Source organism: Ornithodoros turicata, chromosome 5 (genome assembly GCF_037126465.1).
Source record: "Ornithodoros turicata isolate Travis chromosome 5, ASM3712646v1, whole genome shotgun sequence".
In the NCBI taxonomy this organism is placed as follows: domain Eukaryota; kingdom Metazoa; phylum Arthropoda; class Arachnida; order Ixodida; family Argasidae; genus Ornithodoros; species Ornithodoros turicata.
Genome location: NC_088205.1, coordinates 18,172,416 through 18,193,854, shown reverse-complemented (window position 1 = coordinate 18,193,854; position 21,439 = coordinate 18,172,416). Strand labels below are relative to the sequence as shown.

At 46.4% G+C, this 21,439-nt stretch overlaps 1 protein-coding gene across 4 annotated transcripts in view; it reads left to right on the top strand.

The window, feature by feature from the left end:
* The window catches only part of LOC135394156 (potassium voltage-gated channel protein Shaker-like), a 375,971-nt gene that overhangs the window by 352,064 nt on the left and 2,468 nt on the right, over window positions 1-21,439 (top strand). For all 4 annotated transcript variants that reach the window (XM_064624712.1, XM_064624713.1, XM_064624714.1 and 1 more), the window contains exon 2: window positions 958-2,532. In XM_064624712.1, the coding sequence (XP_064480782.1) occupies window positions 958-2,515 (1,558 nt within the window). In that variant the 3' untranslated portion in view covers window positions 2,516-2,532. The remainder of the gene's footprint in view (window positions 1-957; window positions 2,533-21,439) is intronic.

Below are 21,439 nucleotides of genomic sequence, written 5' to 3'. Positions count from 1 at the left end.
TGAAGTGAACAAACGGTCGTTCTCAGACGACACGGCGAAGCAAGACATCCCTCTCCCGCCTTGACAGTCTCGCTGGCAAGGTGTAATATAACGTAGCATTCCTATGTCCGCAGCTGCCTCGTGATAACCTCACCTAGCAAGCACGCCTGGTGCTATGCGTTACTAGGGACTCCTAACCGCGAGCGGGTTCTCGCACGCGAACTGTATACGGGAAAAGGGGAGTAGTCACGCTTAATACCGTGCCATAAACTTTACTGCGCCCGCGGTTCCCGTGGCGCCATCTATCGTCCGAGCTGAGTTTTCGGCGCAGACCACAGGAATATCTGAGGAGCTAGCCCAATAATGCTATCGCAATAAAATCCTATGCCTCTCCAATGTAGCGTAAGTTTTATCGTCGACTCGTGTATAGGTCTGGCAGTTCGTTCGTATCGTTGTCAGTGCCGCATCATCCCCCTTTAGCTTTCAAGTTTTAACCGTGGTGTCCGTGGTGTCAAGGGAATCGCGACGAGACCATCTGTTCATGCGCTTATTCGCTCGCGTGTAATAAATCTAAGGCACATTGGAAACGGGAATAGAATGATTTTACAATTCATTATTCAAGTTATTTGCTTTTGCTATTCAAGTTATTTGCATATTGCTTTCTGCGAGTTAAAGCATAAGGGTTTTGTGTCTATTGGGCCGTTCATTGCATTTGATGTTGCTCACATGAGAACCAAGCGTGACTCGCATGACTCAAGGAAGTTATATTGTGCGTCTTTTCTCTATCTGCATCCTTCTCTTTGGGATGCACTGAATAGAGTCAAAAGAAGCACCGACTTGGTACGGTGCATGCTGTGCATTTGAAAGGTAGCACCGCGTCTCACATTTGGAACAACTGTTTTCACTATAGATTTGGTTATATTTTGAAGCTCACTTGCACTATGTAGAAGAGACTAACTACGTGTTGTCGCTTTTCAGGTCCCTACCAAAACTCAGCAGCGAGGACACCGGTGGAGGGTGCGAGGGCCCTGGAGTCGGCGGCGCGCTCTTATCGCCTCAGCAACAGCAACAACAAGGCGGCTACCAGTCATCGGGGGGTGGACACTTCGAGCCCATCCCTCACGACCACGACTTTTGCGAGCGCGTCGTCATCAACGTGAGCGGGCTGCGCTTCGAGACGCAGCTGCGCACCCTCAACCAGTTCCCGGACACCCTGCTAGGCGACCCTGGACGGCGGATCCGGTACTTCGACCCTTTGCGCAACGAGTACTTCTTCGACCGCAACCGGCCGAGCTTCGACGCCATCCTGTACTACTACCAGAGCGGCGGCCGGCTCCGACGTCCCGTCAATGTGCCCCTGGACGTGTTTGCCGAGGAGATCAAGTTCTACGAGTTGGGCGAGGGCACTTTCAACAAGTTCCGCGAAGACGAGGGCTTCATCAAGGAAGAAGAGCGGGCTCTGCCTGCTCGACAGTTTCAACGGCGTGTGTGGCTCCTCTTCGAGTACCCAGAAAGTTCTCAGGCTGCCCGCGTGGTGGCTATCATTTCTGTGGTGGTCATCCTACTTTCCATAGTCATCTTCTGTCTGGAAACGCTGCCGGAGTTCAAGCATTACCGCATGTTCCCGGCAGCCAACAACATGACGCGGGTGGTAGAGGACGAAGTGCCCAAAATTACGGAACCTTTCTTCCTAATCGAGACGTGCTGTATTGTTTGGTTTACGTTCGAACTTTTCGTGCGTTTTTGCGCGTGTCCCTGCAAGATCGCCTTCTTCAAGGACGTCATGAACAGTATAGACTTGGTGGCCATAGTGCCCTACTTTATTACATTGGGCACGGTGATCGCGCGCGAGCGGGAAGGGCCGTCCTTCCTGCCCCCGGACAAGGGCTCCAATCAGGCCATGAGCCTCGCCATCCTTCGGGTTATTCGGCTAGTGCGCGTCTTCCGAATTTTCAAGTTGTCCCGCCACTCCAAAGGCCTCCAGATCCTCGGACGCACCTTGCGTGCCTCCATGCGGGAACTGGGTCTTCTCATTTTTTTCCTCTTCATCGGAGTGATCCTATTTTCCTCGGCGGTGTACTACGCGGAAGCGGACTCCGACCGCTCCTATTTCAAAAGTATCCCGGATGCCTTCTGGTGGGCCGTGGTGACCATGACCACAGTTGGCTACGGGGACATGCGCCCTGTGGGCGTCTGGGGGAAGATCGTCGGCTCGCTGTGCGCCATCGCCGGCGTGCTGACCATCGCGCTGCCCGTGCCTGTCATCGTGTCCAACTTCAACTACTTTTACCACCGGGAGACCGACCAAGAGGAGATGCAGTCTCAAAACTTCAACCACGTAACCAGCTGCCCCTACTTGCCCGGTACCGTGGGTGCAAAGCTGAAGAGGGACTCGGAGTCCGGCTCCGATATCATGGAGCTGGACGACGGCAGCGGGCCGCTGTTCCCGCTGACTCATCAACCGCCCAGCAATGCCAACAACAACAACAATCCCGGCAGTGGAGGAGGAACGGCTGCCGTAGAGACCGACGTTTGATAGAACGTCTGCTCGGTGTATCCTTTTCTTCTTAGAATGTCGCCCTCTTGGGAAGACTTTTGCACTGTTCGCTATGGCGCTCGGTACTTTCTCGGTACCTTTCTTCAAGGTAAGTTCTCTTCGCTTGTCCTTCTATCAGTTTACACATTCTCTCTACTAATAGAAGCATGTATGAATATTAAGAATTCAAGTGGGTGTTAACGAAAATGTGCATGTACAAAATCGACATTTCTTCACCCAAATTCCATAGTTGAAAAGCAAAAACAGCGCTGTCTAAGCAAATACGAACAGCGAAGCTCCCTGGACCTTCAAAAAGATGGTCTCTACGGTGGTTGATAGAGGCTGCCGTACGTGACCAAAGCTCGGTCTCATGTGCTTACACTTAAGCACACAAATACCCTGTTTGCCAGCTCAGGTGCTAGTCTAGCGATACAGTAATGATTGTGCGTCTTTCAAGATTCCATAAGGATTAAGAACTGTCTTCACAAGTGTGGTAAGCGCATCTCCCTTAAATGTATTGCATGGTGTTGCATGTGATGTTGGTGTACATGGGAGCCAGTCCGTTATGACCGGACTCCCATTTTGACACCGATACACAAACTGCATGATTCTTGTGGTGCTCTCGGTCAATTGTCGTTATTGCTTTATTCTACCTAAGGATGCCTCTCCCGTTTGCCGAGTTTACGCAATTAGCACATCAAAATTATTTTGAACGAAATATATTATGATAATGCTAACTCGTGGCTTTACGTCGCCAGGCAACTGTGGTCATTGAGCGAAGCCTCAATGGTCGGTCTGTAAATATAGTTCGCTCAGGGTTCGCCGAAATCGTAGCACGCGGTATTTAACTTTCTACGCGCATGACGACCTGTCTAAGCAACTTGTACCCTGCCACCAACACCAAGTTAAGTTGCTGGAGTCCTCTGCCGGCTTCGACCCCGCATCCTTGGTATCAGAAAGCGTAAACGTTACCAATAGACGACTGGCTGTTTGCAAAAACATGTCGCTGCCCATCGTTGGCAAAACAACAACAACAGATGTATTCTGATGATGAAGTGGGGTCGTTTTCCACTCTAGGAATGGAACGCAAAAGAAAGCCACGTGAATTGGCAGCCACCGATCACATGCGTTGTTTTGACGGTTGTTTCCGAAGGAGATACGAAGATTTGTGAAGGAGATACGAAGGAAAGCTTCATGTGCGAGGCACCTCATCTCACGAAATGCGAAAACCACAAAGTTACACGACGACAAGAGTAACGTGCGCTTGTTTTGCCAACGACCCACTCTTTCCCAATCACATGATATCTCGATGTGACGTGCCGCGGCGGGTGGTACTATTGATCCACCGAGGCCGGATCATATTATACGTATATCGCTTTACATAATAATTACTTCACAACTCTATACACGCTATATATATATATCAACCTATACGCAATGAATGGTCTCAGGCTCGGGCTATTACTCATTACGCGTTCCTCGCTTCAGCGGTCATTCTATGTCACAGTGCATATTCAACAACTACAAAATGGCTAGGAAGTTTCATTGAGTGTCCCTCCGATATCTTATCAGGGTCTAACGAGTAACGACCTGCGCCTAGGAACACTTTCCCGTTACCAGTAGCAACGGCTACGGCGAAGACCACAACAGCTCTACGACAGGACGTCAAAAGCTGTCCACTGCGCTGTTGTCCATGTTACTCCCATTTCGAGAGCCGAGCAGGAGGTTTAAAAAAGCGTGGCTTTACGAAATCGCGCAAAAGTATTTACATGACGGACTACTAACTCTGCTGTTTGTTTTCCTGCCTCGTTCTTAGTTTTTAACGTTTAAGCGAGAGAGTTGAATGCACACATGATGATGACGACAACGGTGATGATGATGATGATGATGATGATTCTGGGTGTTTCACCGCTGTAGTGTGGTTCCCTAGCCCATGACGCGTGAGAGGTTAGGTGAGTGATGTGGACATGAAGTGAAGGAGTTTGCGCAACAATAAGTTGATTATGATAAGTCGTGGTTTTACGCTGCTTGAAGTGTGAGAATTGAAGTGTGAGCAACGGAAGTACGAAATCATACAATGACGATCACAAGAAAACACAACATAATAATCCTACGTGTAATACACATTACCATTATTACAACTAATCAGTGAAAACGGAAATTTGGGGGTGGGCGAGTTGGTCACGCATAATTGAACAAACGAAGAGCGCATGCAAGACAGAAAGGCGAACGTTCGCGTCTATCTCCTGTAAGCAGTCTTCGGTTGTTCAGTTACAATAATATAAGCACAATATCACTGTAAGTGACATCACGCATATCACACTGTAATCCATATATATTGTGAAATATGTACTAACGATCATGATCATATCACGCGGAAGCCGTGCGCTTGAACTAAACCTACCTCATGCAGATGCAACAATTATATAAATCGGAAATAGGGAAATATCGAAATAGGGAATACGGCGAATAGATAAATTAAGTGGCGAATCGTTAAATTAATATTGGGCTAAAACTTTAAGGAAGATGGGCTCACTTTTCTCGTGACTCATCTAATCAGTCAACAACAATCCAATAAATCGGAAATAGGGAAGACGATTAATTCACTTGAAGGGGTGACCAGGAAGGGAATTCATTAGTGGAATATGCACTGATCTAAAATAGTGACAGTGCCTTCCACAGAATTGAGGGTTGAACGTTACAGTGAGTATATTACATATTCCGTAAGAACGTGAACCCACCCACTATTCCTGAGCTACCCGTAAACATGCGCTTTCCTTAACCCCCTTGTTTGTCCTCTGAAATGGCGGGGCGCATATCAAGCCGCTCGTCCTATTTTTCGTTTCATGCGAACGTATTTATGAGTCGGATGGCGTTATGCGCGTGGGCTGGTGCAGTTCCAGACCGCGTGAAGGGCACGCCTCCTATTTCGGGGACCTCTGGGAAGGGCCGGCCTCGTCAAGGCCCCGCACTGCAAAATTGGCCCACTGTCTTTTGTCTAGCCTCACGTCGGTTTCCCTGCTGTTTCGGTCCTTCGACCCATTTCGGAAGAGCACTGCTTAGCTGCGTTGCAGCATAAAAGGGTTCTGACAATTGCTTTTGTTTTTATTGGATGGACGGTCATACAATGATGGACATGGAGGGTCTTAGGTTATGTTCTCCTCGGACATACGTGTTAGCTTGTAGCGGTCCGTGAACTACAAGAACGACGCGTGTTTTCTTTTTTCGATCTCTACGTGTATTTATGCTTTCTTCTGTCTTTGTCTGTCTGGCCATTTGCGAAGTTTGCTCTTCGTTCTATTATTTTCTTGTTCTTCATGTTTAGTTTTTCGCGAACTGCGGGTGCTGCAGCATATAGTTCTGACCATGCTTTTCTTTTCTATCTCATCTAATCAACATAAAAAAATTTGTTTCGTTCAAACGCCAGGACTCTTGCACAGCAAGCCTGCATCTCCCAGCAGGTTCATGGAAGCGAGTGGTGGATATTGTATCTGGAAAAATATTCAGTTCCGTTTTATTACATATTTTATTTCGCCCATTTGGCGATTTTCATTTCATGCTTTCGAGCGCGTCCCGTATGACTGAATTTCATGGACTCTTCCGTAGCAGGTACTGGAAGGAGCCGCTTTTATGACGTTCTGTCCCCAGGAAGGACGCAGTTTGGCTTCCTTGATCACCAGAGCACAGTTAGGCCTAATGCTGTCTGAATCAGCAGTGTTGTCTAGTACCTACCCCCCCCCCCCACTCCTCCCTGCCTTCCTCTCTCTGTCTGTCCGCGTCCGTACGCCGCTGTTGCATCGCGGTGCCAATTATACGGAATGAAAAACGTGTCGTACACCTCAAATACCACGAATATGTCTCCCGAAAACAATAAAAGTAACCAAGAGCGGGGCGTCATCTCTCATGAACTTTCAGGGTTTAGACGTCGACATGCGTACAGTAAATTTCGCAAAACGGCGCCTAAGGAACGATGTAAAACTTCACGTTCGTGTCTGTCTACTGTTAGCACGACCCCTGTACAAGCAGAAATTGACTAAATAAGCAGTGGGAGATACCCTTGAAGTGAAAAGCTCCTCTCATTTTATGCGTCACGCCCCGATGCGCCCGATATGTAAAGTGTAGGGTATAAAGAGCTTCGAATCAGGATTTCTTTTTCGGGAACGTATAGCCGTCGGAATATTTTAAAATTAATTCCGAATGTATTCTCTTTCTACAAACGGACTCTCCCCGCAGAACATGAGTGCGTGTGAGGTCACGAATATGGCGCTAAAATGCATGAGTTCCAGTTTGACATTGTTGCTGACGTCACTAGTGTGGCGGTAGGGATACAACTCGCGAGTCATATAACGGTTTCAATGTTTTGGTGCCTCTTTTTCATAATAATCCTGCCCTTTTCTACCAACCTCTACATTCTCAATGCAAGTAACAGAACGAAGGCGATTTTCCAATAACATTTTCATTTGTTTTGCATATAATGAGCCCTAAATAACGCGTCCTGGAGTAGCCAGTCCCGAGTAGTTTGGGACTAACATGTCAATTTTTTTCTTTTACCAATCAATCAATCAATGCAATAATCCGGATTTTTTTTTCACTTTCGTGTTTTTCTTTGTTAGTTTTGTTTTATTGCACACGTGACGCGTTACATTCGGAGGCACAGTAGCAAAATAGAGCTAATACGAATGGTGTACAATATAAAATGCGGTATACGGAATGCAATAACGGGGCAATGAATACATATAATAAAGTAAATTTGTATTTAAAGCAGGGTGTCGAACCGCAAAAAATACGGGTTCGGTTCGGGTTCGGGTTCGCGTTGTTTTGATTTCGTTCCGGTTCAGTTCCGGTTCGGCCAGGCCAGAAATCGAACCGGTTCGCAAACCGGTTCGCAGCACCGAACCGGTTCAACGCTTCCGTTATATATGTTCCATAAAACTGCTTTTATCAGGAAATGCGTGGCTAATAGCTTACTGCTGTTGTCTGCATTGACGTCTCTAGCGGTGAGGTAGCCCTTTAGTGAGAGAAATGAGAAATGGATGAACACTTATTGCAACAAGAGTTCACGCTGTTGAAGCGGTGTAGTCCTGCTACTTTCTGTTCCCAAAATATATTTTTTCACACGCACAGTGCCAGCAAGATACACTTAAAGGAAGCCTAATAAGATGGACAGCGTAACATAGACGACAGTACTTGCCGGCAAACTGCCTTCGCAGCGTGAATCGATCTGAAACCGTACTGAAGCATGTCGAAAATAAGCCTGCAAGCCTTACTCTGTCCGAGCTCACAGCAGTGTAGTTGTTAATCCACAACACAACGGCAATGTGTCACGACGACACAACTGCGCTACCAATAAGCAGAACCACATTTACTTTTCAAAGCACGACCAATCAAACAGGCACCGTTCTGCATACGCTCCTTCTCCACTTCTCATGTTTCTGACTTGTTTAATTTGTGCTGCTCACGTGTAAAGGGAAATCTTGGGCGCTTATTTGATCACATATTCGTCCTGTAGAGCTATATAACTGGCCTACTCCATTCGTGTTTCAATTGTCCGCGTGGCACCTGGTCTCTGACGAGTAGACGCCGCACCGCGTGCGTGGGGCGCTAGCCGCGGCACGCACAAGGACAACTGCGCTTCAACATGTTAAAAAGACGCTGAAAGTATACTTACTATACGTCGTCGTCTGACTGCTAGGTGAACATTTCTGAAATTTATGATATAGGCGCGTGATGATGATACCAATGTGTCTTCGTTCGGGGATAGAGAGGAACTCTTATGCTGACTTCTTTTATGTCCGAACCGTTTTGTTGCGAACCGGTTACCGCTATTATTTTTTACGGTTCTGCTCCGGTTCGGGTTCAACAGTGTCATGAAAATTCCGGTTCGGGTTCGGGTTCGGTTCCGGCAAAAATAACGGTTCGGGTACGGTTTTCGGTTCGGGTTCGGGTTCGGTTCGACACCCTGATTTAAAGGAAACATACCGCGTAAGCGTCGGGAAAACTAGGGAAAGGAACATACTATAAAAGACAAAGGAAAAACTTTACATGATGCAAAATACCGATAAATGTTAGAGATGTACCACGAAAACACCTATGGCCAATACGGGTTTGGCAGCAATACTCCGTTTAAATTGTTGCAATGCCTGTGATGACGTTCCAGTGCCGTTCTTCAATATGGCTATAGCGATACAAATGCACGTTTGCTTCGCATATTTAGTGTTGACCATCAGGGGTCGCATATTGTAGAAATTATTCGCAGATTATAGTTTAAGCTTTGTTAGGTTGTACCAAAATATCTTTGAAAATGAGTCCGCTAGTGAAAAGGTGTTTGAACCGTCAATCATCAGTCGTAAGAGCGGGGGTGGTCTCATGGATCTTTTTGGCTCTGGGCCGACGTTTTCCCGTTCACGCGACACAAAGTGGAAGAAAAGTAGTTTACAACGCAAATGTTTGCCAAAACGTGATGTCAGAATGGGGTCATCGATCTCGCAATGTAGGCAGGTTAGAGCGTCAAACGGGACAAAATTACACAAACGACGCACCACAGCTCCGTTATATGGGTAAAATACTGTTTATATTAATTAATGTATTATTGATCTATATAAACTATGAGTTAAACGCTGCTCTTAGCATCTGCTACAAACCGCTGCACGGTTCTCCTGCTCCGAATGTACCGCCATGCAGACAACAAGTAAACAAGTAATACACGAAAAAGCCCATGAGTGCTCTCACCAGAGGCTGAACCTCCGTATTACAGGTCAGTGATGCATGACCTTCTCCTGAATTGGAGAGCATCAGGTAATGGGAAGAGGCAGTACATACACTCCTTTCCACTCACTCTTGCATGTCTTCTCACTCACTCTCACGTTGATACGCGAGGCAGGTTGCTTTTGTGAATAGTTAGGCAAACGAGCCGAGGCGAGCTCCATCTAGGGACAAACACAACACATAAGAGCCTCCAAGAGCCCAATGAACAAAGTCAACAAGTAATTCACGAAAAAGCCAATCAGTGCCAGCGCCAGGGGTTGAACCTGGACTTTCCTGATTACATACACAGGTGGGAATCCTCACGAGCGCAGATGAGGCTGAGGGATATATTCGTCCTCACCCTCATCTCACTGACGTTGAGGTGAGGTGAAGAAAATTTTGAGAAACATATTTAAGTGAAATGAGGTAATTTTTACAGAAAGAGATTGAGGTGAAGCCAGGGAAATTCACAGAACGAGGATCGAGGTGAGGTGAGGGAATGTTTCAGAAAAAAGTCGGGTGACGTGGAGAAATTGAAAATATTCTGGTGAGGAGGAAACCTATGGTGGCGCTTACCACACAATTGAAAATATACAAATAAGATGAGCCGAGACGAGAACAAATGAAATAGGCACGGGGTATTCAGAATGATAAGGCTACAGGACACCAACAAGGATCATTAAATCACTAACTTTAGTTGCTCTTGACCACTTTTCTAAAGACAAGCTGTTCTGGAAGCTTCGTGGGTTGTGTTTGTCCCTAGATGGAGCTCGCCTCGTCTCGTTTACCTAAGCTGTTCTTGTTTGTGAAGACAAGATCTGCTCCCTCAATTAAATCAAACAACTCAGAAAAAAGGTGCTGCTGATGCCAGGGTTCGAACCTGGGCCTTCCGATTTCCGGTCGGATATGCTACCTCCACACCACGACAGGAGGGCTCCCTCCTGGGTGACAGCACCTTTTTCCTGGGTTGTTTGATTTAATTGATTTTGGGCGTTGGAGGCTTATATGTTTGTGTTGTCCATGTTTTTCATCCCGGAACCTCTTTCTTTTAATTACAAATGTTAATTCATGTATCTTTGTCGACTGCTTCCATAACGTGCCTCCTACACCGTTAAAATCGATGGTGGTGGTGGTGATGCTTCTGAAATCGCTCTAGGCCGTTAAAATGGAGGGGAGGGGTGGGAGGGTAATGGCAGGATCGGCTCGCCGTTGTTGGCCACGCAGAAGTGGGCGTCGTCACGACTATAGCAAAAAAAAAAAAAAAAAGAATTGAACTTTACCACATGCATGGCACATTCCTATCCAACCATAATCCCGAATCCCGTAATGTGTTGAAAGTGGGAAGCCTTTTTCTGATGCCTATGCGGCTATGTTAGTTGTCACGAAAACGCTTTTCGCAACTCAGGAGTGATGTTCTGTGCAGTGGTTGCGGTGGTGCAGTACGTACTTACGTACGTACGTAGCGGTGCCTTGTAAAGTACGATGCCTTTGGGCTCGTTGGCATATCTCTGCCGAGGCTTTTACTCCCCCATGCACTGGTAGTCTGATACATAGGAAAGGGGGTTCCCTTGCAAAAAACAACGAAAAAGAAGATTGCCAGGAAGAACATTCAGATAGGTAGGAATTTTCAGAACAAAGATTGAGGTGAAGTGAGGAAACTTTTGAGGAGAAGTGAGGAGAAAGCTCTGCTGGCAAGAAATTGAGGTGAGGGCAAAGATAGTGGGGGTATTTGCCCACCTCTCTCGCTTTATGCTGTCAAAGTGTCTGTCTAGATTACAAGAGCCTTACAAGTGTACGCAAGCATCCTACACACGTTAGGATTCCGTACAGAGGCGCGAAATAGCCGAGGGGCAACAGACACCAGAAATCAAGACTGTTCCCCGCGCTAGCAGCACGAAGGAACAGTGGCTATGGCCAATATACAGGCGTCGGCGAATACAGAGGACAACTGGGAGAAATGAGAGGCAGGGGGAATGAATGGGAATGGGAGGCAGGACGACTTAAAGGGGAATTGGACCACCTGGAGGATAGATCACCCGGCAGAAAATCCGCATATATGTCGGCGATTGAATGATTGATTTTTCTGCGGGACACTGGTCTCCTGTCTACCCTATGATCTGCCTGCGTACCTGTGTGCTGTGTGTAGTATTTTTGTGTGCTGTGGTTTTGCCTACCGTTCTGATGTCATACTGACTCCACTGACTATCCCTATTTAGCATCGTTCATCACCTCATCATCAGGACACATCACATCCTGCCCCACTGTGCCTTGGGGTAGTGGGCCGCACCTCAAGTGGCGAATTTCCCCATTCATTGTCATTAACTTATTTGTTGTTGTTGTTGAATGATTGCCAATGGGATTTGTCCGTTTATTCATTCCTCATTGCCTCATTCTCTACAACGTTATATAATAGACGCCCTGAAGTCGGCCCACGACACATACTAACGCTCCCACACCTTCCGTGCGGCAGGCCTTAATGTCGTTTCTCTCACCCCGAATGAAACGCACTTTCTCCCTTGCCCTTAGATACGACCGAACAGCAACTCTCGCGTTTAAAGGCAAGGGAAAAAGCGCGTTTGTTGCTGAGCGACAAAAATTCCCTCCAAATCTGCCATTATTTCCGAACCATTTCCTCGCGCTCTATTGGCTCCATCTGTATTTATTTTTATTTTTTAAGGCTGCACGAGGGCACCAAAAGTAACAGATGTCGTCATCGCGTTCAACTTCTTAATTGAAAATGTCATTGGTCCAAACTAATGTGGACAACGCACCAGCAGGCTATTAGTGCAGCCATAAGGTGGCCCACTTGAGCAAGAATATAGGGCCGTTGATTTTAATTTAAAAAAGAAAAGCATTTTCAAAAATACATTTTATAAAATTCTGTCCACAACAGTTAGCTTAAGCCAGAAGAATTAGGCAGGCTACAAATATGGGCGACACAAATACATAAGCCTCCAACGTCCAAGAGTCAATGAAATTGAATTAACCCGGGAAAAAAGTGCCGAGCGGAAAAGTGCTGACCGCAAATCAGGAAGGTCTATGTTCGTGTCCTTGCGTCAGCATCTTTTTTCCTTATTTCAGATGGTGGGGGTACGCCCCCCCCCCCCCCCTCTCTCTCTCTTCGAATCACAAGCGATAACCCTATCATTCGTGGCAATGGTTGGCGCACAGCGTGCTATGCGGTGAAGCTCTCTTTTTAGAGTGTGATAAAATGCACGTATGAAAGCCTTCAGCCAGCTATCAGATCGGCCGAATAGAACAGATAAAAGTGTCAGCCCAAGCCGTGTTAGCAGGAAGGAGTGGTTGATCTGGAGGGACGTTGCGCTGTATCCTCAGGGTTTCCTCCTCTGAAGGGCCACTTGAGCACAAACCCGTTGCGTCACCGCTGTCTCTCCGACCGAGGCTTATTTTTGTCTCACTGTCTCTGTTCTCCACGCATTCTTTCAACCGCCCTCCACTATTTCCAGCGTCTCCCGTGATTCTTTCTTTTTTATTCACCGGCCCTTAAAGTAACCTTCTGTACAAATGCGACGCATTTAAAATTGCTCTTCGTCGCGTCTATTTTAGATGCGGTTGATATGGTTTATTATTGTAGCCAGTACGATAAGCAGAGGTTAGTGGCCTTCATCGTTACAATGCGCGGTGCTGTAGTTTCTCATTACGCCATTGCAACGTGAACGTTCTCTTATCGCAGCATAAGTGGTTACATTTATGCTGCAATGTACCTATAGACAACGACACATTATATTTAGGGAGTGACTTTTTCCGGTTAAACCCGATTCCGCCCGGTTATCCCCCCCCCCCCCCGAATTGACCTCCGACCAATTCGGGTTAAACCCGATTTCTCCCCGAATTCCAGTCACTATGAAATCCTCAAGTGACGTTTCCACTGAAGACGAATAAAGGTCGCAACGTGTAACACATGTAAGAATGGGTCACTTACGTTCCCAGCAATACACTCATGTGTGTCAACACTGTCTATGCCTTCGGGGATTACCGCTGGAAGGTCACGACCCCGCAAAAAAAAAAAAAAAACAGAAAAGAGAGATTAGGAAAGGACTTAATGACAAGAGGAGAAACAAAAACACCCGAAGGCACAATTATCGCCCGATTTCTCCCCGAACTACAGATTTTAAAATAGCGCCCGATTTTTACCCCCGAATCTGAGAAAGGCATTTAACCCGAAAAAGTCACTCCCTAATTATATTGCGTTAAACGCGGTGTGAAATTTATGGAGCATGTGGCAATGATTCTAGCAAGCAACATAGTCTCTGCTGCATTCATCAACTTTCGTGTTTCGTTAAGTACGTTTCTTCACTCAGTCTGTAGTAATGACAGCCCTGCACCCGGCATCCTGCGTTTCATTCTCCACAGCGTTTCAATGCATTCTGTTACATAAACAAAAATCATCAGTGTCGGTTTCTGCACTTTTGTTTATGTGATCTACAGGACCTGACTCCCCTCGTCGTACACGCTTACATTCCGTTATAGAGAAGAAAAGCTGCACAAATAGTTGAAAAATGAAGATTGGGAGTATAGTGTGTCGTCCGTCGTTCGCCCGCGTGCTTTGCAGGTCACAAAACTTTCTTTTAAATGTATAGACTATATGTCAAAAGTGTTGCCCGCAGGCAACCTAGTGCATCTTTATATCAGAATTTTTTTATTTTTTTAAAATTCCCCATCAATATTTCTTTCGTGTTTTGTTCGTTAACGGGATAGAAATACTGCAGGAAAATGGAATTCTCAAGCAGGAGAGGTATAACAGAAGATTCAGTCGTATAAGTGGTAATCCCAATAACACACATCACACGAAGGAAGAACACCAAGATCATCAACTATAACTGAACTTTTCAGTTGTTTGCAGCTATTACGTGCTCAGGTAAAACATTCCAATCCGCAAAATTCTGTTCAGAATATTTTATTACCATAATTATCTAATTACACAAGTAACCGCACAGATTACATTTTGCGTGTTACTAACACTGTAACAACGTAAATGTGCTACGTGTAAGCTATCGTTACAAGTATGCACAAGCTGCTAAATATATGTACAATCTACCGTTCGCATGTACACATATCAGGCAAAATTCGACTGAAAACATGGTTCTGATTATTTACACTATTTACATAGTCTGAGTCCACTGTTAGAAAACGAGGTTCCTCAGAGCAACGCGCCCATACTTCACGCATATGTACCGGTTAGACCACTGACGCAGGAATTCCTGCTCACCCAGCGAAAAGAGACTGTGCGGAAAATTCTTTCTACTGCTTTGCATACATACCTTATCATGTATACACAGCATTTTTTTACTCTCACACTCCACTATGTAAAAGGTCACACGCAAACAACCTTTTTTTATTCCTAGACTCCACTGAAAGGTGTAATAATCTGTACGTCGTGAAACCTGCACCTAAAAGGTGTGTGCCAAAGGACGAGACATTTACACTCGAAAGGGTGAAAGGATATTTTCAACAGCCCTGTCAATGGCGTAGTTAATGGCGTGCAGCTAGCGACGTGCTGTAATATGAAATTTGTGATACGCAATAAAAACACCCAGAACCGTAAACCACGAGAACAAAATTTCCACTTCAGGCTATGTGACAGCCACCTGCCGTGCGGGAAAGGTCATAGCGTTTTGTGTTTCCGCCTGCAGGTAACACGATGGGTAATTGCTTTCTATTTACGACGGGTACCGAAGAGGACTCCGTGATTCCGTTGCTATTCTCGTCCGGATTTCTATTTCCGGCAAAACCGAGAGCGGCAAAAAATAATGCTTAGCGTTCGTAACTCTCGATAACTTCCCTTTCCACGTTACACTCCACGAGCGGAACCTTTAATTTTTGGCACCGCTATTTAATTTGCTCCTCCTTCGCAACCATGTGCAACCTTTGCTAAACGAAGAACCTTTACTCGATCATTGCGTAAATTAAGTGATGTTGAACATATGCAGTGGAGGACCGTTTCGAGTCTTGCCAGATGGTTGTCGCTGGGTGCTGCTGGTGGAGATGTTTCGCAGAAAAAGGAGATACACTGGTTTGATGACATCGTCGGAGTATGCTGATGTCCATAAATTGAGTTCTAACAGAACTAGTGCTAATTTTGATCCTTCGGGTGCTACCTCTTATGGAAGTTAAACCCCTTTCCAAGTTCGAGCAGTAAGTCAGGTGTCATATTTTTATCCGTAATTCGGGATTTAATCACGCTCTACGCTTGCAACTTATGGGGCTAGTTCGGGAAACGGCACAGAAACGCATTTATGAAGTGCGAAACGTATGGAACGTTTTCGCAGCGTCAAAATGTCACGTGCACACCGAGGCCTTGCACACGCGGCGAAGAAATCCCCACGAGACGGCCACCCGAAACGCATGGGACGCGTGCAGAGCGCACCAATGTTGCCACATTCATCGGCCACAAGCGTTTGTTGAAATGTGACGATGCTGTTGTTTTCTACGGTTGCTGCGTGCATTCGTTCCACATAACGTTGAAATGTAGAAGTAAAGTTCGTGTGGTGGATATTGTCCTAACAATTTTCGCGAATTACTCACGCGCAACTTTGTCTGCCGCACTGCGGCCATTGTTGTGTCCACTCCTCGGAAAATCCGCCCGTTCACGCGCGAATATCTGTCGTGGACAGACTTTAGCCTAGACTCTCCGTGCGCGTTAGAAAACGTTTTTCTGAGGTCACACGCACGACGAGCGCAGCGAGTCGTGAAATCCTCGGAAAAACACTCCGTGCGTTTCGGCCTATACGCTAATAATAATAATAATTGGGTGTTTACGTCACGAGACAACAGAGTTCATGAGCGACGGTCTGTGGATTTTGTCCACCTGAGGTTTCTTTAACGTGCGATGAAAGCTCACCACACGGCACCCCGTATTTAACGTCCCTCGCGGAAAACGGCGTGTCTGAGCAACTTGTACCCTGCCACCAAGTTGCTGGCGTCCTCGGCTGGGTTCGAACCCGCGATCTCGGGATCAGAAGGCGAACACCGACAGAGCCACCGAGGCCTGTAGCCGATACACTATTGTCCTACGTGCAGATTAGTTGGGCAACATGCGGGGCCATACCGCGATTGTATTTTCTTTTATTCCGTGTTAGCACTACCACCAGGCTAGCAACAGTGCCCGCAGTGCGTAGACATTGAGATAGAGGAGTCCTGGGCCGACTTCAGGGGCATCTGTGTCGATAACTGTCTGCTGGAAAGCGCGGGGAAAACATCAGACAGCACTGTGGTGGTGGGATTCTAACCCACCATGTCCTGGTCTATAACACGGCCTTGGAGCTACAACATCGAGCTCATGCACTGTCCGTTCGGTCATAGTCGGTAATAGTGTCTGCTGACGACCTGACAGGTATGCCTTGCCGAAGGTGCAGCTCGCTATAGCCTTTCTTATAGGTAAATTACGTTTCTTTTAACCTGAGCAGGTATAGGTCTAGTCACGTCCAATGTGGCTTGACGTTGGCAACGTGTTACTGAGCCTGGGGGAAGGGCAAAAGACAAAACCGAAGGCGAACGGTACAAGGCTCAAACCAGCAATAAAGATTTTTAAATTGCACCTTAGCAGGTACAGATACACAAATGTAACTAAGAAACAGGATATGGAAAGGGAACGTCGCTTTGCCGCCTGTGAAGAAGCGAATATGACGCCTGATATACCTGATTCATGTAGCGGTTAGCGCTGAGTAAAACAAAGCAGAGAAGAGACCTTTGGGGCCGGCTAGGGTGTCTTACGATTTAGTTTTACGTTTGAACCGAAAGAGTTTAAGCAGACAAGATGAGGAAGGAGATGGGAGGAAGAAGCTCTCTCTTGTTATTAAACCCTCGCGTTCTTACTCTCTATCCTGATATCTATCTCCTCCTCTTTCGTGCCCATGTATACTTGTGTGAGTTCACCATTTCATACTGTACCTGATGAAGCGTGGTCCACCACGCGAAAGCTTGTACATATTAACATACATTACATTACATCTTAAACTTAGAAAGCTTCAGTGCCATTGTTTTGAGTTTACTTTAACCAGGTGAGAATAACTTTGTTTTGTTGTTTTGTTAAGCTTCCGTGTCTGCTTTATTACGGTCGCTGTTGAACGTAGGAAAGACGGCAGTGCCTTTGAACCAAACTCCCTTAGGCGAGTGCCCAAACGAGATGCCCGCTGGTACAAAGCGGCTGAGCCTCTGTTCCGTTCCCTTTTGCTGTGTTCACCTCTTCCGTCACCGAATGTGGACCAGAAAGCGATGCCTCTTCCCCGCTACGTAATATGTTTTCTCCAGCGAACGGACCCTCCGTGGCCGACGCCTCGATCGGGAACCTGCATCAAAGAAATGTAGCGGACACATATATGACGAGGATAATAATAACCAACCGAAATATCAGGTCCCAAGATAAAAATCCCCTTTGGAAACATGTGGCAGCTGCAAAACCACCGAACTTGGCCCTACCAGTTTGCCATTCTGCAAACTATCGATCTTGTGTGTTTTCTCCATTTCACGTACAGTGGCGGCAGCGTCCCGGGAAGCAATTCGCGCCGCCGACAAGGCTGCTCCGGGAAAGGGGTCGATACTGTATGACGTCATCATTACGTCACCGTGTGGTGGGGAACCGGAGCGCAGAAACAGAGCCGTGGAGGAGGAATGAAATATAGAGTAAGAAAGCTAGGAATGACTTTTGTTTTGTTGTTTCGATGCCATTTTCTTAGAAGTTGCATTTTGAAGATTGGCGAATGAAAATGTGCATTACCAAACGCGCACGTGCGCACTATTTTTTTAACTCTCCCAAATGGATAATGTGTTTTTCCGGCGCGCAAGCAGTGCAGTGATGCGGCTGCGCTGAACAGAAAATATGCACAGCCGCAAGAGGGTATGGAATGCTGTAGAAAGAGAGCATTCAAAGGATGACTATTGCGATCGAAAGAACCGGGCAGGGAAAAATGATTGCAGTTCCGTGTTATTCGTCTTGCGTTATGATGTATTTGCTCGAGTTTCTTTGCTTCCTCGAGTGTGCGTCCCAGTGCAGCACATTTCTTATTTTCAGGCTCCATCCACCTAAGAGGAAAGTTGTTCATACGTTGGTTCCTGTAACGAAGCACCACGGAGGTACAAAAATTGAAGTACCTGGTACAAGTCAACGCTAGCGCTAAAATGTTGTTTTGAAATTTCATCACTTATTAACAATTTCTGCTGGTTTGCTCGTCCCAGTCCTGAGCAGTAACTAAGTTACGTATAACTAGTTACTTTTTGCACTAGTTATTTTTGCACGAAAGCAACTTGTAGCTGATTCTAGTTAATGCTTTTGGTTAAAGTACCTGTAAAATGTAACTGTAACTAGTTACTTGTAACTGCAACTAGGTGGTTTTTTGTTGTAGCTAGCTAGTTTTCTACAAAAGTAGCTTATAGCTGAAACTAGTTACCGCTTTTGGTTAAAGTATCTGTAAAATGGAGGTGTAATAAGTTACTCAGGTACGGCAATACAGTCGCCGACCGATGTTTCGGACATGCTCGATTATTCGGACGTGTTCGCGGAATGACCACGGGCCCCATAATGTTGATGTATAAGAACGTCCAAAATTTCGGACGCCATACAGCCCCGTCGCTCGACATTTCGGACTCTGTTTGCCCAGCCAGCGAATCGATCGGGGTGACGGAAAGTATTCGTATAATCCGAAATTTGTATGAAAAGAATTAAACCAAATGAAAAAAAAAACAAATTGAGAAAATAGACAGTGTCTCTGCATTTCCCATTACTTTGAGTAGAAGAGGTCTGTGGTAACGCTCTTGCGTATTCGTTTTTGTCCAACGACGTGATTCAAAAGGCCAGCATGTGCTGTCCATCTGCGAGTCACGCGACAGTGCTGTAACTCAAGGTTCACCTAAAGCGCGCAGGCTTTAGGTGAAGCCGACTTGCGGAATGGTGACGATGGCGGTGCCTCCGTCAGTGTACAAATACACACACACACACCTAAAGAGACGATGATGAAATGAGGAAATGCCACTTCGGGAAATAGAAGCTGACGTTATCAGGCAGAGGTCGAAGTTCGTCAGGAAAGCATCGAAAATTTTTTTCCGGCCTACTAGTGCTTAATAAAGCTGACTTTTGAAGCGAAATTCGTATTTTCTGACTGTTCGTTTATTCGGACTTTCGCGCGATCCGCGCAGAGTCCGAAAAATCGGACGACTCTATTTCCCACGCATCAGTTCCCTAGCGTCGTTTTGTCGAGGCTTCAAGCACACTGCCATTCTTTCCAACCGGGATTTGCACGGATTTTGTCATCTCATACGCAAACAAGATGCCCTTGGACTAACTCCCACCGTGCTCCTAGGGCCCTGTGGCAATTTTCACTTGGTGGCACACTAAAACGGTATAACTATGCTTTGACGGTAGAAGTGCTAAGAAGAAGAAATGCAACGTATGTGAACAATGTACTATGATGTATCCGAATATGTATTAATTACATATAATAAGTATTTAAGGAGATTGAACATTTATTTTACTGAAAAGCAAGCTTTCGGACGGAGTCTTTCCTTCATCAGGTGCGATATATGCTCTGATCAGAAGTTTTCGAGAGTTACATTTATTCAGCTGTTTTCTTTAAGTAAGTTACGTTAACGCGATAACTGTAACTAATTAACTTTCGAAAAGAGTAACTGTAACTTAGTTTTTCAGTACCTTTTTTTGAGTAACCTGAAACAACTCAGGTGCCGAATTCATCATCTTTGTATTTGCTGTTAAGTAACTTACCCATGACGGGTCCGTCGTCGATGTATTACTCCAACCTCGAATTCTCGTTACAATTGGGTGAGCCATAATCGTACCCATAATCCCAGTTCGGCGACGACCACCCTGACATCATACGGCGCCAGGTCACTCGTAGAAGTGCAGCAGGCCATGGACAGCTCGCTTGGCCCTGTAAAGCTCTCTTTGTCTGCATAGCTCATTGTCACTGCTGGAACGCTCTCGCACGGTCACATGCTAGTGCTTTTTGTGTGGTATTCTTCCTTCCTTCTTTCCCTACACTCGGTGAATCAGTTTGTAGCGTATCCGCCCATTGATTCCAAGATTGCGGGTTTGATCTCGGCCGCCAGCAACATGGTGGCAGAGTACAAGTTGCTTAGACGGCGCCGTCTTCCGCTTTCAGCGCACGTTGAAGAGCCCTTAGGTGGACAAAATTAATCCACAGACCGACCGGTGTAGAGTCGCTCGTGATCGCAATTGTCTCACGACGTAATGCCACGAATTATTATTAATTTTTCACTACACAGGATAAGTATCGTACAGTTATAAGAACAGCGGGATTTTCGTCTTGTCGCTGTGGAAGCCTCGCGTTTGTTGTTTACAATGGAAATTGATGTTCTGATGCTGAAACACAGAAGAAATGACGACAACAAGCCTCAAGTGAGCCTCACTCACCCTCAAGCCTCACTTGAGGTTTGTTGTTGTAGTCCTTTCTTCTATGTTCCAGCCTCAGAACATCAATTTCTATCGTGTTCAACAGATGCCGCTCGAGTCGCTCCGTCCTATGAATGTGTGTGTGAGTGAGAAAACATGCAAGAGTGAAAGTGGTACGAGTGAGTGAGTGTATGCATGTGATTTGTCCCTTCAAATGACGCACCCTTGGAAGTCCTTGGGAAGGCGTGTTAGCTTAGCTCAATTTATAGAGCCCTGGACTGGCAATCCAGAAGATGTGGATTCGAGTCCTACAGCCTGGCTAACCTTTTCAATGACTTCCTTCTTTCATCATTTGTTGTTTGTTTCTTACAGTTATTTCTCATTCTTGAAGTATTGGGCATGAAGGCGTGCGTCACAAATTCGACCGGTGGATCTGGAGCGAGCATACGAATCGGATACAGACCAACAAAATCCGGTACGGAGAGTCCGAATCCGCCAGCGAAAAACAACCACCCTCCGGCCGAGGGCCTAGCGGAAGTCGTCGCTCGCATCCGGCAAACTCAACGAGGCTTCCTAACAGTCGCTGTTGCCCGGCCTCGAAAGATCCGGAAGTGACGACAGTGATTCTTGGAGTTCCGGCTGAATCTATGCTTCCTCCGAAGAGGAAGAAAAAGCGTCCCGTTGCGCAGCGAGTTGATCTCAAACGACCTGCGAAAGACGACATCTCCACCCCTGCGCCCCTGCAAGGCCGCTCCAGATCCACCAGTGGAATTGGGCAATTGGTTTGACCACTGCGA